Source organism: Prionailurus viverrinus, chromosome B3 (assembly GCF_022837055.1).
Source record: "Prionailurus viverrinus isolate Anna chromosome B3, UM_Priviv_1.0, whole genome shotgun sequence".
Lineage (NCBI taxonomy): Eukaryota > Metazoa > Chordata > Mammalia > Carnivora > Felidae > Prionailurus > Prionailurus viverrinus.
The window spans coordinates 104,401,576-104,418,744 of record NC_062566.1 but is presented as its reverse complement, the minus strand read 5'-3'; the positions used below and the strand labels follow the sequence as shown (position 1 = coordinate 104,418,744).

The window sequence follows — 17,169 nt, the reverse complement described above, 5'->3', positions numbered from 1 at the left end:
CTCACTTGTCTCAGGTATTTTGTACATGCTGTTTCTGCTTCCTTCACGTGCCTCCCTCTTACCTGCTTACTGCTACTCAGCTTTCAAGTCACAGCTTAAACACCATTTCCTCGTCAGTGGCTTTCCTTCACAGCTTCCCACTGGCTAGGTTAGCCTCGTAATTACATTCCCAAATCACCTTACTGGCCCCGTTTCACCAGAATCACCACACCAGGTTTCCGGCTAGTGCCGCCTTGTTAACACTGTGTTTCCAGTGCTGAGCACCCAGGGCCTCGTCCATCAGAGGTAAGCATAGGCACATGTGAATGGATGGAGCCACCCTGTCTGGCTCAAGGTGCCTGGTTTTTCCTTAGCTATGTAGCTATCAGCTGGTGAACTTACAAAGCCTGAGGGTAGCAGCTAGTTGCTGTCCTATAAAGGAGAGGGGAAAGCCTGTTACATAGGACATTGTTTTCTCCCCTTAATGAGACATTATGTCAATTACAGCAACTTCTTTTTCTTCTTACGGCATCTTATAAATTTCTCAACCTGGATTTTACTGGCATTGGGAAATAACCTTAAAGTTCTTTATATATTTTCCTAATTCTGTTCTCTCTGTGTCCTCCAAAGTAAGTAGGATCCTCTGATGTGTTTCATCTTTCCTTAAAATGCTCCTCTACCTCAGGTAAAAAGGAGCCTTCATCATCACAGGCTGTATCTCTATGGAGCAAAAAATTAAAAGTTAAAAAAAAACCTCGTTGGGGAGCAGCTAGCTAACTTGACCAATATGGACAGTACTTCTAGTCTAGTTGATCAGAAGAGACCAGGAAACCTTCTTCTGTTGTCAATAGAACTCTCCAAATAATTGCCAAATCCCCTCCTCATCTGGGACCACCTCAAGAAAAATAATAGATGTTGGAAACATGATGGAAAGGTCAGGGAAATCTCAAGATCACGGAATTGCTTGGTGGCAAAGCCAGAAATAGAGCACAGGTATGAGTTTAATCTTTACTGGACTACTTATGTCTGCACATATAAGTTTACAAATTCTTCAATCCTCCTGGCAGGAGATCAGAGCACATCTTTCACTAAACATTCTGGATTTTAAAATTAAATACTTAAATACCATACAGTCCACCTTAGAATTAATCTAAATTGTAATTGTCTCACCTCAAGACAACCCTTGAATCTTGTCCCTCCTTGAGACGACCACAGATGTAATGCTAATCCTGTCTCCTACTCCTTATCTATTTGGTAAAAAGAATGAGATGTTTTATTATGTAGTAGAATGCACATTAAAATTCATCAGTGCTCCGAACTGTCACCCAAGTTTCTTCTTGAGCCATGTCTCTGAATCTCCCTACAGAAACCCTAGGGAAACTGTCAAGACACTATGTAGTTTATAAGACAGATAATGTGATTTAATTCATCAATAAAATGTTACTCAAGATTTTTTTAAATTACTACAAAAGACTTTAAGAACCATAGTCCTAGATAACTGTCTCAATTATTTTCGCATTTAAAGATGGGTAAATCTCTATTGAAGGAATGTTAGAAATAGGAATCCTTTGTCAAGTTTTTGGTTCTGCAGATGATTTACTTTAAAACTCTATTCCCTCTGCAATATTCTGTTTTTGCTCACAGTTTTATATGCTTTGCTTTGGTGTTTTTAACAGGTTACATATGTATGTAGTGCACATACACACGTAGAAAGGCTCCGCCATACTCAGGCTGTCAGCTCAAACTCTGCCCTGTGGCTCTGGAAATGTGAACTCAAGTGATCTTTATTTGCAGAAGCACCCCCAAACAGTGTAGAAATGCTCTACGATGGCTAATGTGAGCAACTAAAATCCTTAATCAGCCCATAATGTTCTAGTGCCACCGTGGGTTAGGAAGTAACAGATAAGCTTACAGTTAGCAGGTTTTCCTTAAATAATCACCACTGCTACAACATTTGAAATAAAATTGTTTTTTAAAAAGGAAAACTGTGTGCTAGATACTGTGTAGAAGAATCCTAATGGATTCAATTTCCTGTACACGCAAATGAACCATTCCTAGCCTTCTTAAATATAGGTGGAGCCATGTGACTCGTTCTGACCAAAGGAGTTTACACAGAGGTGGTGAGCACCCTCTAAGCCTGGTTCCTTGAACGTACATTTGATTCTCGTGCTTTTTCTTCCTCCTTCATTTGATTGGCCATATAGTCCTTCAGAGGCCCTAAGAACTCTGGGATGGCTCTCAGTCCCCGAAATGCTGCTAATAAAGAAAGCTGCACGGGCAAAAGCATGTTAGTCAGAAATAAACTTATCTTATGCTGACTCACTGACATTTAGGGTTGTTTATTATAACAAGTAGCATTAATTACTTCAACTAATACAATATGCAAAAATGGTAAAAATAGATTTTCCCTGTAACATTTAGAGAATGTTTGTTTGTTTGTTTGTTTGTTTAGGGGACATCAACAATGTTTTTATAGCTATGGAGGTCTGACCATAATAGCCCTGCCCTGGTATTTCTAGCTTCCTGCACTGGATTCTTATAAACCTATTCAAACTGGTTATACACAGAGAAGCCAGAACTCCAAACAAAAGCCTCTCTGATAAACAATTACTTACCCTTTTGTAGAGCAATACTTACATTTTCCCTTCTCAGAATCCTCTTCAGATGCAATTTAATTATTTCAGGTGATCTTTATGTATATATAACTCCTTAGTTACCCAATATTCAACACTTTATCATTTGAATTGAAATACGTTGATTCATATATGTGTTTAACATAAAAGTCTAGAGCATCCTAAAACCAAAATAAATTATAGGGGTCATAAATATAACATTTATCATTTTATATATATATATATATATATATATATATATATATATATATATATATATTGCAGTTGGCATGGTTTTGGAGTTAATGGTTTCTGTATATACTAAATTAAGCAGTATCATTCAGGCCCATAAAATTTGCATGTTGATGCTGCAAAACTGTATCTTTTTTTAGCATAAAAAAATTTCACACATATACATATAAGCCATCTGCTTAAACTTTATTGATAAAACCAGTTTTACAAAATTAGAATGATTTTCAGTTTTGAACTATCATGAGTTCAGTTGCAGCAGACATTTTGTACAAACTGGGGCTAATACTTCTTCTATGTTTCTGGTTTAAACAAAAAGCAATTCGAATTTATCCTCATGCATTTAAATATTTAATACAGAAAGAGTTTTTAGGCTGCATAAAATATGCTTCCAACATCACTGGGAGACAGAAATTCCACTTTAAGCATTCTTTGTACAAGAAAAACAGTATAATTCTTCTAATCACAAACCTATTCTCTATCACAGGTAAACAATTTCATATTTTCTAATGTATTTTCAAGGGTGTTTGTATCACAAGAGTATAGACATTAAATATTTCACTAGTTTGCCCAGGTAAAACACAGACGTAACAGTGCAGCAATAATACATTAAAACCAGTGTTATGAAATCTGGGACATTACAAAAAGTAGAAAGGTATTCTAGTTTTTAAGTTTAACAATTAAAAAAATTTCCAAACGTCTTCCTATACACTATCCATCAACAGAAGTAATTTTAGAAATGGGGTGGGTCATTACATTCTATAGCTGTTTGTTTTGGTAACAGCTGGAGATACATTCATGCTTCTTAAATAGAAGACACCATAAGTCAATAAGTCATACTGTGAGGAACACAGGGACACCTACATGGAATGTTCTGAAGATTTCCAAAGTTTCTAAAATGAGAGTTCAACCTTTTGTAGGAGAAAATACTTTTTGTTTCTTCTCTCTTGAAATTCTGGACCACCCAGGGATTGATTGTCTGCTGGAAAACGTTGGAGGAAGAAATATAATAGCAGCCAGATCTAGAAATGCCCATGAAGTGATGGGACAGGTTTGGGGCAGCTCCTACCTTACAACTAACAAGTCTGGCCTGAAACAATGAATTTGCCCATGAAAGCCTTCTTGTGACTAAAGGTCTTCTAAAGGAAGACCAGATTGTAAGCCATGTTACATTAAATTGTCCCCATAAGTGAAATCCGTAAAACTATTGACCACCATTCACAAGCACCAAAAACTCAGGACAGTCTAGTACATATAAATAACTCACGAAAGTAAACATGGGATGTAGAAGGTACAGGCTAACAATATTAATACAACTCTAGCATCCAGCTGTGAACTGAACAGAAATACAAAGTACATTCTCTGCTGAGAACAGTGTGCTCCATGTAAGGGTAAAAACTCCCCAAAATCGTTTCATATATTCAAAATGAATGAATCATTCACATTTACTTTTTTTGGCATGCAAGTTCTTCAAGGACACCCATCAAAACTTAAGATATAAAGGAAAACCAATAAAATATTTTAAAACAACAGAGTTGCACACAGTATGCATATGGTAAAACATAAATGTGTGAATATGAACAACTGTTTCGGATGCCATATGAAGACCAAAAAACTTGAGAGTCAGATTTATCTTGCACTGTGAACACCAAATATTGCTATGAAATCTTGGATGTACCTTGAACATGTTTTTTTTTTAATCTTTACTTTTTTCTGGGAGATGATAAGTGGTATTTAGGAAAAGAATGGTTATGTGGGTGAGGAAAGTCACTTGGGAGGGGAAAGCTGGAGAAGTGTGATTCTCCAAGAGAAATACAATAATGTAGATGGCAGGACCTTTTCTGCTGGGGGAAACATCTTTCCAAATGCTATATTCAAATTCCATTTTTGTGGAAAAAAAATGCATAACTTAATACTTTCTCGGTACTCGAAGTTAAATTGTTCTGAAGGAGAATGGTCTGCGTTCAACTCAGATTGGCAAGCCTGCTGAAAAGATGGATTCGCAATTTGTTCTGTGGTCAGGGTGTCTAAACAAAAGAATTAGAGCCTAATACTTCATTTCTATCTTCTCAGAGGCAGAAGGGCTAAAGACCATCCCAACTGTAAGTTTTAGTCAAATAACTGTCTATGAATATAGTTCAATGATTGGCAGAGATCTAGAAGTGTCGATTACTTTGATATACTGACACAAAGAACTGATTTGGCCTTAAAAATAATAAAATATCTCACAGCCTTCAAAAACTCTTCAGTTCTGCAGAGTGGATTTCCACCTATTACCTTGTCATGCCTATGGCCCTGGTACATAGTGTTTGTGGTTTTAATGAAGGAATGAATGAATCTTATAATAACCTGGTGAAAATAAGTAAAATGAGTATTACTATTACCATCTGCCAGACGCAACATTGAAGGCTGAGAGAACTTGTGACTTGACATTGATCTGAGAGCTCATTAGGGGAAGATTTGGTATAGAACACAGTCCTCATTAATTTTAATCTAACCCAATATTCTTTCCACAACCACACCTTCAGCTCTGCAACAATGCCCCGGTTCCGCAGGTTGCTGCAGCTACAAAGCAAAGGGCAGTCAGTGCACGTGAAAATGTCAAAATGTTTCCCAGATATTGATCATCAGTCAGATCTCCCCATTCACCCAGCGTGATTATCAGTGTTACTACTCCAATATCTACTACGTGCTCATTCAGCCTATGCATTACCATGGGTCATCCTTCTATTCAAAATTCAGAGTTCCTGTATGATCCAGATCTTATATTCACTTTTAGCTCATTTGCACCATTGACTATGACAGGGTGCAATCCCGAAACTTCCTTTCTCTTGGCAGCAGTGGTAAATGTAAAGTCATATAAACCAGTAACAGAAGGTGGTTTTCTATCCTGAATCAGTAATAATGTAATTAGCACTTTTTATCAATGTGTATTTAAATCAGTGCTCAGCAAGAAAAAATACTACAGAATCACTAAATTTGGGGATCATATCCTCTCTGCCTTCAGAACTTTCTGTGCTTAGATTCCAATTGTGAAATCATGTAATATTTTCCAGGAATCTTCTCCTCAAAGGTGAAACAAGCCCAATATCACATAGGTGAAATTCATGCTAGGTTGGAAGTTGCTACATTTTAGTTATTGCATCACATGGATCGATCCACCTATTTTTCTTGAGAATATGCACATCAACAAAATGTACAATAGCAATTAGAACTAAAAATAAAAATAAACAGATAATTAACAGACCAGTACATCCAGACAATGGGATATTATTATGCGGCACTAAAAAGAAATGAACTACGAAGCCATGAAAACACAGGGAGGAAACGTAAATGCATATTACTAAGTGAAAGCAGCCAATCTGAAAAGACTACATACTGTCTGATTCCAACCATATGACATTCTGGAAAAGGCAAAGCTATGGAGAGAATAAAAAGATCACTGGTTGCCAAGGGTTAGGGAGGAGGGATAAATAGGCAGGGCACAGAAAATTCTTAGGGTAGTGAAACACCAAGACTGAATTCTAATGTAAAATGTGGAATTTTGGTGGTAATGATGCGCCAGTGTAAGCTCATCAGAGTAACAAACAGAGCCACCCTGGTGGGGTATGCTGATAGTGTGGGTGAGGTTGTGCAAGCATGGGGGCAGGGAGTAGATAGGAACCCTACAGTCCACTCAAACTTGCTATGAACCTAAAATTTTCTCAAAAAAAATTTATTAATTTTTTAAAAAGCAATTAGATCACAAAAGCCATTATGCCTTTTTCTGAAAATAGAGGTCAAACCTTAATTCAAGACATTATTACAGAAATGTCTCGGTCACACTAAAGTATGCAAATACTAACTTCTTATTTACAAACTTAAAATAATAAAGACTGCAATAAAATTAAAATTTTAAATTCTGGGAAACATTTTATATTTCACAATAACAAAATTCGTAGCTGCATTGGTATGGTGGCATAATAAAAGACTGTAATATAACTTGGTGTAGTTGCGAATCAATAAATATTAGCATGGCCCACAGGAAAATGGCAACATTAGTAAACTGCTCAAGTGCCACCTATAAGGAACTTGACAAACTCTTAAGAGAGACGTGTGGCCCTAGAATGTGAACACAGTACACAGAATAGCTTACATGGAAATATCCCTCTGTTAGTGTACCAATCTCACCAATGTTCTTCATGGCAACCTTTTAATCTTTCCCCCAAAATCAAGGTCTTCATCAAATAAGAGATATAAACTTTTTTTTTTTTTTTATAACGGACCATCAACTGGGCAACACTAAAAGACGTCTTCAGTAAGAATTTTTAGGCCATCAAAGATTCTGACCTGGAATCATGGATTGAGACATATTTAGTAGATATGTGAGATCAGTTTCTATGATCTTGTAACTAAGCAAAAAATCCATTGGATAAACCACGTTTGTCTCCTATTATAAAATTGAAATTAAGAGTTACATTCAGACCAATTTAAACTTATTTAAGACTAGAAAACAATTATTGGCTCATCTGCCAAGGAAGGGACACTCCCAATGTTGACCTCTACCCATTTGACAGGGAGGTCCCAAATGTGTGTGTGATATCTAAGACAAGTTTTAATCCAAAGAAACAGAGAGGTAAGCAGGGATCTCTGTTTCATGCCTTTATCCTCCCTTTTTCTGGCAGCTACTGTTTCCAGTTCACTATTCCAAAAAAAAGTAAAAGGTAGCAATGCCTTTCAGCTATTAAAACATGGAACTTATAAGAACTGTGTCACATTTGTTTGTACAGACCTAGCATTCCAGGCTCTGACCTGCTTACTGCTTTACAAAAGGTATTCAATATTATAAAAGTGAAAAATAGGAAATATCCAACTTCTACTTCAAGCTAGAACTTATTTCATTACTCGAATGGAATGGTGCATTTCTTCCCTCAGTTGTAAAACGCATCTGTTTATTTTGAAGGGAAGTATAGACTGACAAACAGGACGTTTATTTCTTAACTAGAGGCAGGGTAATAACTCCCACTTTCCGTAAATCTTCTCCCTTTCCACAGGGAGGAAAGAAATCGTTACAGAAATACATTAGACAAAAATTAAAGAGTAATAAAAGATCTTATTGTTTACCCAGTTTAAAAAAATGGAATATTTAGAAACAAAAGTAATTATTGAACTCAAAGTATTTCACTCATCTACTACTCTGCAGCCCCTAGTCGAGAGTCTGGGATAACTATCTTTTGAATGAATACATTTTGTATAAAAATTAAAAAAAAAACAGTAAGTAGATACTTTAAGGGGAAAATGAAGTAGACAAAAAGAATGTACAAATATGGTGGTCTCAATGGGAAGGCAGCCTTCTCACAGTCCTCAAAGTAGAGTTGGTAGGTAGCATTGTTACTCAAAGGCATGAAGTAAAAACTCCTATGAAGATAGTTTGAGGCAGCATTAGTGAGCAAGGGTGAGCAGGTAACAACATCCGGGGGTGGTTTATTCTAAGACTGTCCACGGGCCTCAATGACTGTCTCTGAGTTCATTTTGTAAAGCCGCAAGCTGTTTTACAGGTTCCCCAGTGGCTATAAATACAGCTCAGGATACTGCTTTGTGACCCAAGGGAAACAAAAACATCGTAGGAGAGGAAACTCACCCAGAGCCTACAGGCATCCCCAGAGTCACCTAAACAAGGCCCAAACAGGAACTCCCCACAGAAAACCTCCTCTTATGCACAGAAAAATCAATGTGGAAACAATGTCCAAAGGGGGAGAGGAGAGGCCTAGAGTGTTGTTTTTGTTGATTCTGTTTGGAGGTTATACACAAAATATTACAATTAGGAGGAACTTTAAAAAGACTGTCTTCCCGGGTGCCCTTCTGTTCTTCTTCAGACAGAACCCACACCCCACCCAGAGGTTTCTATTTAAAAGCCTTCCAAAGCTGATTCTGTGCTCTCCCTGGACAATTACCCCTCCGATGTGACTGAGACCTACCTCAGGTCCTGGCTTCTTAGACACGGCCTCTGTTACATTCTGTCAATACGTTTCACCTCCTTCCAACGATAACCCATAACAAGAAGCTCTGCTTTTTGTGTCATATGATCGGACCAATTGAGTAACTGTTGATAAACATTGTTTTTATCATGGTGACTAATTGCTTCAGTATATAATCACACTACTCCAAAAAAGATTTTAGGTCCTGCACTAGCCCAAATCACCAGGTGCTAGACACAAGGAAATCCAAGGAACACATTTTTGAATGAATGCAAAACCATCTTCATATCCTTCTCCTTACATCCAAGTTAAACTCTTGTTACCTGGTTTAGATGGTGACTCTGACTAGTGCCCACATGACCAAAGACATCCGTCCCCTATAACTTCCCTACCTGCTGAATTATTCCTAACAAAAACCCCTAAGCTAAGTGATTCTTCTCCAGTCTTCCCATTTCTCCTTAATTGGGAATCCTAGAACCCGAGTCAGCACTTTGGCGATCTGGCAATATTGGGAATGCAGGCTCATTCTTGCCCATCCCAGAATCACTCTCGGTTTAAAACAGCAAGTAGCACATGACTGGTTCTTGGCACTTGGTTACCTTAAACTTGAGACGGTGTGTTCCTGACCGCTTCTGCTGACCAAATGTTCACAAACCTTCTTCTAAATTCTCCGGGAACTCTCCTTCTTACTCGCGGTTTGAACACTTGAGAGCGATGCAACATGCTTTCTATGACATCAACAAGTCACTCTTTAGAGCCCTTCTCAAAAAGGAGTCAGTATGAACTCTGATAGAATTCCTTTCATCGTGATCTCCCAAGGGACACAGTGGTAAATAATCGGTCCTGGAAAGAACTTTCCAAACAGTTAGATGACTTGACAGCTGCATTATTAGATCAGTTTTATTAAAAAAATTTTTTTAATGTTTTTATTTATTTATCAAAAAAATTTTTTTTTCAACGTTTATTTATTTTTGGGACAGAGAGAGACAGAGCATGAAAGGGGGAGGGGCAGAGGCAGAGGGAGACACAGAATCGGAAACAGGCTCCAGGCTCCGAGCCATCAGCCCAGAGCCTGATGAGGGGCTCGAACTCACGGACCGCGAGATCGTGACCTGGCTGAAGTCGGACGCTTAACCGACTGCGCCACCCAGGTGCCCCTAATGTTTTTATTTATTTTTGAGAGAGAGAGAAACAGAGAATAGTTGGGGAGGGGCAGAGAGAGAGGGAGACACAGAATCTGAAGCAGGCTGCAGGCTCTGAGCTGTCAGCACAGAGCCTGATGTGGGGCTCGAACTCACAAACTGTGAGGTCATGACCTGAGCAGAAGTCAGTCGTTTAACTGACTGAGCCCCACAGCCGCCCCTATTGGATCAGTTTTAAAAATTTGCCTATGAAGATATTATAAGGGTGTATAACATGGGCTAAAAAATTGTTTTTAAATGCGTGTCAGTAAATTGCCACACTATTTTTTTTTCTTTTATTTTCTTTTTCATACCAAAGTTGAAATGTATACTCAAGTTGTCACTCTTTTCATGGGTATATGGTCGATGTACGTCTTGTAGAAAAGAAATGGGCATAAGAGAGGCCTGGTGTCTAATTTAGCAAGATGTGCACACAAGCACCAAGGTTTTGCATCCCCTCCAGACTAAGGGGGTGAAAGACAAAAAGATTTGGTTATTAAATCTCATTTGGGATTTATTAAGACTCAATATACCAGGCTTATCTCTTTTTAGGTTACCCGCTAAGACTACTTTCCTTTGTAAATTCAGACCAGCTTTATGAGTCTATCCTTTTTAAAGTATCTGAAAATTGTTTTTAGCCTTTTTCTACGGTTACTCTTACTTTCACTAGACAGAGAAACAAATCTTAAATGCTTTATTCTTTTTTAAGTATGGCTTGGGGTGGGGTGGATATTGAATAATTACTATATGTCAGGCTCAATGCTGTTATTTCATTACTATATTTTCAAAAACCTCATGAGGTAGATATCTTTTCCATTTTCCAGTTGAAGAATCAGGGACACAGATTGACTAATTTTCAAAAGGCCACATAGCTAGTGGAGTTCCATTCAAACCCAGGCTGAGACCGCAGCCCATGCCAACTTCCTCGAGCTATGTTAGACCAGTCTCATTTCCCTCATCTTTAAGTGTTTTTGAGAATCCCACAACTTGTGAAAAAATGATAGCTAGTTAATCTGAAATGTCTTTTGGTTTGTTAGTTTTACCCTTCTTGAAAATATGCCAGTGGAGGCTAAAGGTGTCCAGCATATGTATTTATTCTTTAATTCTTCCCTACGCAAACTATATGATTTCTTTGTTTTCTACAGTTTTGCCTAGCTTTTCTTTTGAACAAATGCATGATTTTTTCAAGACAAAATGCTTTTGCCATTTCCGGATTATCTATCATGTTTTTGTTGTGGATCAAATGGAACAGAATGTGCTTTGGCCACAGTTCCCTTAAAGTGGGAGCAGATACCGCATGTGTTTTCTAGTCCTGTTTATTGTTAAAGCTTATTCCTCCATGTGGTTTTGTGTCATCTACACATAATTCTTTTCTATCACTTTTCTGATCTTACTGTACTAAGTTCTCTGCTGCAAGAGGAGAGCCAGGCCTTGGGGCAACTCATAGTTCAATGTCCACATTGAACCATCAGTTTCATAAAATCTGTGGCCATCAGAGAAGCACTCTCTCTTAACCTGATGGTGGCTGCAACTTAAATGATGCTTTACTTGAAAAGAAAAGAACTTTGGTTCTCAGATAAGACCATCTAGGACAAGCAGGACGTAAAGTACAGTGACTGCCTGAGAGGTGCCAACAGTTTGCACAATACAGCGCAAGCCCCCACCCTGCAAAGGCAGAGGCCATTTCAGGCTCGCTGAGGCACCTCACACTATGGAGAGCATCAGTGCTGAAGTCAATCAGTTACTGTCATTGAAGAAGGAGCAGAGGACACGGTGCCTAACGTGAACAAAGACGCGGGAGCTTGCTCTCTTCTCCCCCTTGCCATCATGGCGCGGACTCTTTCTCCAACTTTGTGCGGGCAGATGCCAAGCAGAATACATCCAATGGCGGTACAAGTTCTTCCATTAAGGAAGGCAAGACCTCCCTCCACAGCTACACTACATCAGCCAAAACGGTCCCAAACAACTTGCATCACACAGGGAGCCAGTGAAGGAGAGGGAAGCCGGAGCAGATGCCTCCCTGCCTGGTGAATGGCCCATTTACAAACTCAACAATAGTCAGAGGGGAGCAGGGGGCACAAGAGTTACCACCGTGATTGGTGACACCAGCACTTCTGGATCCAGTGTAAGTCAATGCCCTGAAAGAAGACAGGCTAGAAAGCAGATTACCATAAACCCAGAGCATCATTTACCCTCTACCCTGTTATTTAAAAAGCACTGTCTTTAGGAAAAATCATGGAAGGAACTACTCACGCAACAAACACTGGTGCTTCCTCACTCTCAAATGTCTATGGGATATTAACTGTTAGCTAGATTAAACAGGCAAAAGCAGCCTTTTCACTGCTGAACCAACTAATTACCTTTTATAACTCTTAAAAAGCGAAGGTAGATGTAAGAGCTCTAGTGAAAAGAAAAACATGTTAAGTGCATTGTGTCTAGACTTTGCCAAGCAAATAAGGGAGAGAAAATGTACAAAATCAAAAGATCTTGCTACACCAGAATTTCGAATCAATGTAAAAAAAATTTCAGCCTCATATTTTAATGTATCTTGTCATTAGCATTTCATATTTACACAATCAGCCTCAGATTGCTGTATATTCAAGATGTACACGCATCCTACATGGTGAATAGCACCCACATAGTAAAATTACAAAAAATTAAAAATGCTTTTCAGGCATCTCATCCCTTAAAATGCTGCACATTCCTGTAACTGTCTCATAAACAGACTATTGGAAAAAAGATCAAACACACAAGGATATCTTCACTACACCAGCAGAAAGCCCTAAAAGTGGGTGGGTCAAGGCAGAAAATGAAGTCTAGGTGATTATTGGGCACCATAAAACAAGGGACGCAGCAAAACACAGAACAGGAAAATATGAGGCGGGGGTGGGGTGGGTGGGGGGGATCCAGGACTGTCAGTACAATATATGCAGGTTTTTTTCAAATGTAAATTTTAAAGTGAATGCTGCTTTTATGTTTCTGCATAAAGGAAAGCATAACAAGGCTGCTTTACTTCCCTTTTAAACACAAGCGCATGAAGAGAGTAAGCGTTGTGAAAAGCCAATTCTTTGTGCCGCTACTTAATCAATTGCACTCAGTTCTACTCGATGACACAGCCACACTGCAAAGACCACTCAGCAGTTAATGGATATAATGTTGGAAAAGCACTTTGAGGTCTTCCAAAGAAAGGTAGGGTAAAAACCCAAAGGAGCATGGTTTTATTACTTATTCCCAATAACGAAGCAGTATTGTGGATGGAACTCCCGTGACCTAAAAAGAAATTAAGGTATTAATTTATTTTGCTAATTCTTATTCTTCCATAGGAAATCACTTCTTTCACAAGTTGGTATGTGAAATCACAGTAGAATTAGCCAGTGCCCTAGTCTGTTCTTGTCAGGATAACCATTCCACACTGCACTGCGAGGGATAAATATGTTCTTCAAGTGTTACAGCCTACGTTTACAATCTGTCAAAATGTAGAGCTGAGGAGGAGTTCTGTGTTTTTCACTGTATACATCCATCACTAGCTATCACTCTCCCCACAGACAGCGAAAAGTCAACAATGAAACATAAAAGCTAAAAATAAGCAACTGAGCAATTGCTCAGAAGAGCCGTGCGACAGGCACCGGCTCTACACGGACACACATTCCTTCCCTTTCTTTATTACTGACAATTTAAGGTAACTGAAGTTAAGGATGCAGACATAAGCAAAAGAAAAAGAAACATGCACTGCACAAATATGTCAAAGTGGGAAATAAAATTTCATGCTCATAACCACACAAGATCAGCGTTCCGAATGGCACATGCCCGGAATGCAAGGAGTGACTAATATATGCTACCGCAAATGCCATGAGAAATGACAATTATAGGCACTTCAAATGCTCAGAAAAAGAACTCAGTGTCATTTCATACAAGCTGCAAATATTTCTTCATTCACAGGTGTCATAACATGTTCATTTCTAAGAGTCAGTCAAATCAACATTTATTAAAGACCCACTGTGTACCACTTACTATGCTCTAATCATGGAAAATAGTGCATGAAAAAGAATATGGTTTACATGCAGGTGTATGTTCAAAATATATGTATGGGTATATTCCAATGAATATAGAAAAATTGCAATCTAAAGGAAAACGCCTGATTCAGAAAATCAGCAAATCCATGACTTCAATAGGTATTTTTGGTTTTCTTCTCATTCTGTAAGAATATATTAGGTAAGAAAAATGGCAGACAACCCTTGAAAATTACAAGTTGGAAATCTTACAAATGAAAAGGAGACAAGTTGTCTTTCAACAGTGTTTTTAAACTCTTTTTTTAACCTTCAAAATGATTCATTTAACAAAATCTCACAGGAAACCACAATGTATAAGTGAGATAAAGAAAGGTATATATATAATGAATACAAATGTGTTGTATAAGTACACGTTTATAACACTTATTTATTAGGTAAATAAATGAGGGGTGTTTTCATAAAGACAAAAATGTGAAATAGGGAATGACAGATGACAGTTACATTCTTTTATGAGCCTCAGCATCTGATTCGTTTCTGTATTTGGGGGGTTTTGGCACCATATTAACAAAATTCTGGTTCATACACATACCTGGGTACAAATAGTAAGATTTAACAGCTCCCTTGAAATCTCAGGTTATTCTTCAAGCAAACAGAGACAGCAAGAAAAGCTTTATTCCATAGGCTGAACCCAGATACACTAACCTATGAACACAAATTGACTCATCACTGTTCTCAACTATGGTTAATTTTCCATCAAGTACACATGACCATGTGTATGTGGTTTTTTTTTTAATTACAATATTTAAATTCAAATCAAACCTTCGAGAGACCCAAAGACCCTGCCCAGAATGTCCCAGAGGTTAGAAGACCCTAATCCCTATTTGTAAGCCTGTCTTTAAAAAGCCCACCAGCATATGCGGAGTTGGTATGAGTGGCTAAAATGCGGGTCACCGGGCCATACGTAGCACACAAATGCCTATTGGCAGAACTAGGATTCGAGCAAGGTGTGCCATCTGCAGATCTGCTGACCTTTTGTTTCCTTCATTTCCTCCCAATGGTCTTGTTCCTCTTCTCCACTACTATTTTGCCCCAGAGCAATCCAACCGATCATCTCTTTACGCTTCATAGTGCGCCTGTTATAAATGGAAATCATCAACGTGACATCAGAGAGCTGAAAGAGGGCCACCTGGAAAACAAAGGTCTCCTTATAGACAGGATTGGGCTGACCACGTCGAATGGATGTCTTACAGCGGGACATCTCTTGACCCACAGAATTGAGAAGAAAGAGCTTCCCGTATGTATCTAAGAAAAAAAAAAAACAAATAAGAAAACATCAGGGCTTTCTTTTCTGCTAGTTGTGTTGTAATACTTACATGGGCTCCAAGTTTTTCCTTTTTAACACATTGATCAGCATCCTTGGGCCTGGTGTTTGCTGCAGGGCTAACATATTTTCCATGAATTATTAAGGAAAGGGATTATTAGCTTCAACGTTGAATGTTTCATGCAGCCCACGACAGGCACCTTGCTGATGTTCATCAGAAGCTCTACATTTACAGAGGTGTATACATGCCTAAGTATATGTGCAATGGTGTCTGTGGACATGCATGGTTCTTCATCCACATTTTGTTTATGTAACAAGATAAATATATACATTTTGTTCCAGGAGTGTTTTCTTTTAATAGTCAAAATACTGTTTTATGCCAAGATCACAGACTGCCTTCTCTTCTCACTCTCTCTATATTCTTTGGACCATCTTATCCACTCAATGACAAGTACCAAATCTGTATCTCTAGCCTAGACTTCTCTCCCAAGCTCAAGATCCAGCTCAATACCACATTTCTTCCTGTGGACATTCCACACACCTCTCACTCATCGTGTCCCCAGCTTTTAAAAACTTGCTGCTCCAGTATTCCCCATCTCTGTGAACAGTAGCATCATCCACTAAATTACCCAAACCAGGAGTCAGGACTACTTTTTTATTTATTTGTTTGTTTATTATTTATTTATTGTGAAACTGGCTTTCCATACAACACCTAGTACTCATCCCAACAAGTGCCCTCCTGAATGCCCATCACCCATTTTCCCCTCTCTCCCACCCCCATCAACCCTCAGTTTGTTGTCTGTATTTAAGAGTCTCTTACGGTTTGCCTCCCTCCCTGTCTGTAAATTTTTCCCCCTCCCCTCCCCTATGGTCTTCTGTTAAGTTTCTCAAGATCCACATATGAGTGAAAACATATAGTATCTGTCTTTCTCTGACTGACTTATTTCACTTAGCATAATACCCTCCAGTTCTATCCATATTGCTTCAAACGGCAGGATCTCATTCTTTCTCATATAAACCACATGTGGTTTATAGACACAATGGAATACTACTGGACTACATTTTTGGCAAGACTGGCTCCTCGCCCCTAGCCTAGCCAAGCAATCACCAAGTTCTGTTGATTCTATGTCCTAAATAGCTCCCAACTCTGCCCACTGCTTTCCATTCCCGAAGCCACTGAACTCCGCATGCACTGCAAGCTTGGGTCACCAGCCTCTATCAGAACCTGCAATACAGCAGGTCTCTTCATTCATCTCCCATCCCTGGGCTGCCCAATCCCACAGCCAGAAGGAGCTCTGTAAAATGCAAATCTGTTCATGTCACTCACTAATAGACAAAGACTAAGGCTTCAATACTTCCCACTAGTCACAGGATCAAAACTAAATGTCTTGGTATAAATCACACACTCTGACCCTCTTACCTTCCAGTTTTACTATGCACCACTGTTGCCTTTATATGCTGCATTCCCACTACACTGAAGTACCTTCACCCCTCCAACCCACCCTGCTCTCTCCCTTTCAACTTCTGCACAAACTCTACATGCTCTGATACCACATGTGATATTTATCTTCCCACGATTTCTATTCATTAGTTTTGTTTGGACGTGGCTGTCTCCAGGAATTTTTGCTGACCACAAGCCCCTGCCCTGACCGGGATAACCCTTCTGTGTGGTCCATCAAAATCTAGCTTCAGGTTATCTCATGACTTAGCACCCAGCATTGTCATTGCTTGCTTACTCATCTGCAAGGTTATCAGTGTGAGAGAGGAATTGCCTTGTTTATGACTGTACCCCTGGTTCCTGGCCTAGTGTCTAACACATGGTAGACATTCAATACATATTAAATATTTTGAAATGAATGT

General features: G+C 38.8%; 1 protein-coding gene across 2 annotated transcripts in view; it reads right to left on the bottom strand.

The window, feature by feature from the left end:
- Positions 1–14,443: 14,443 nt before the first annotated feature.
- The window catches only part of SYT16 (synaptotagmin 16), a 162,877-nt gene continuing 160,151 nt past the window's right edge, over positions 14,444–17,169 (bottom strand). For both annotated transcript variants that reach the window (XM_047864721.1, XM_047864720.1), the window contains exon 7: positions 14,444–15,290. In XM_047864721.1, coding sequence (XP_047720677.1) covers positions 14,977–15,290 — 314 coding nt within the window. In that variant the 3' untranslated portion in view covers positions 14,444–14,976. The remainder of the gene's footprint in view (positions 15,291–17,169) is intronic.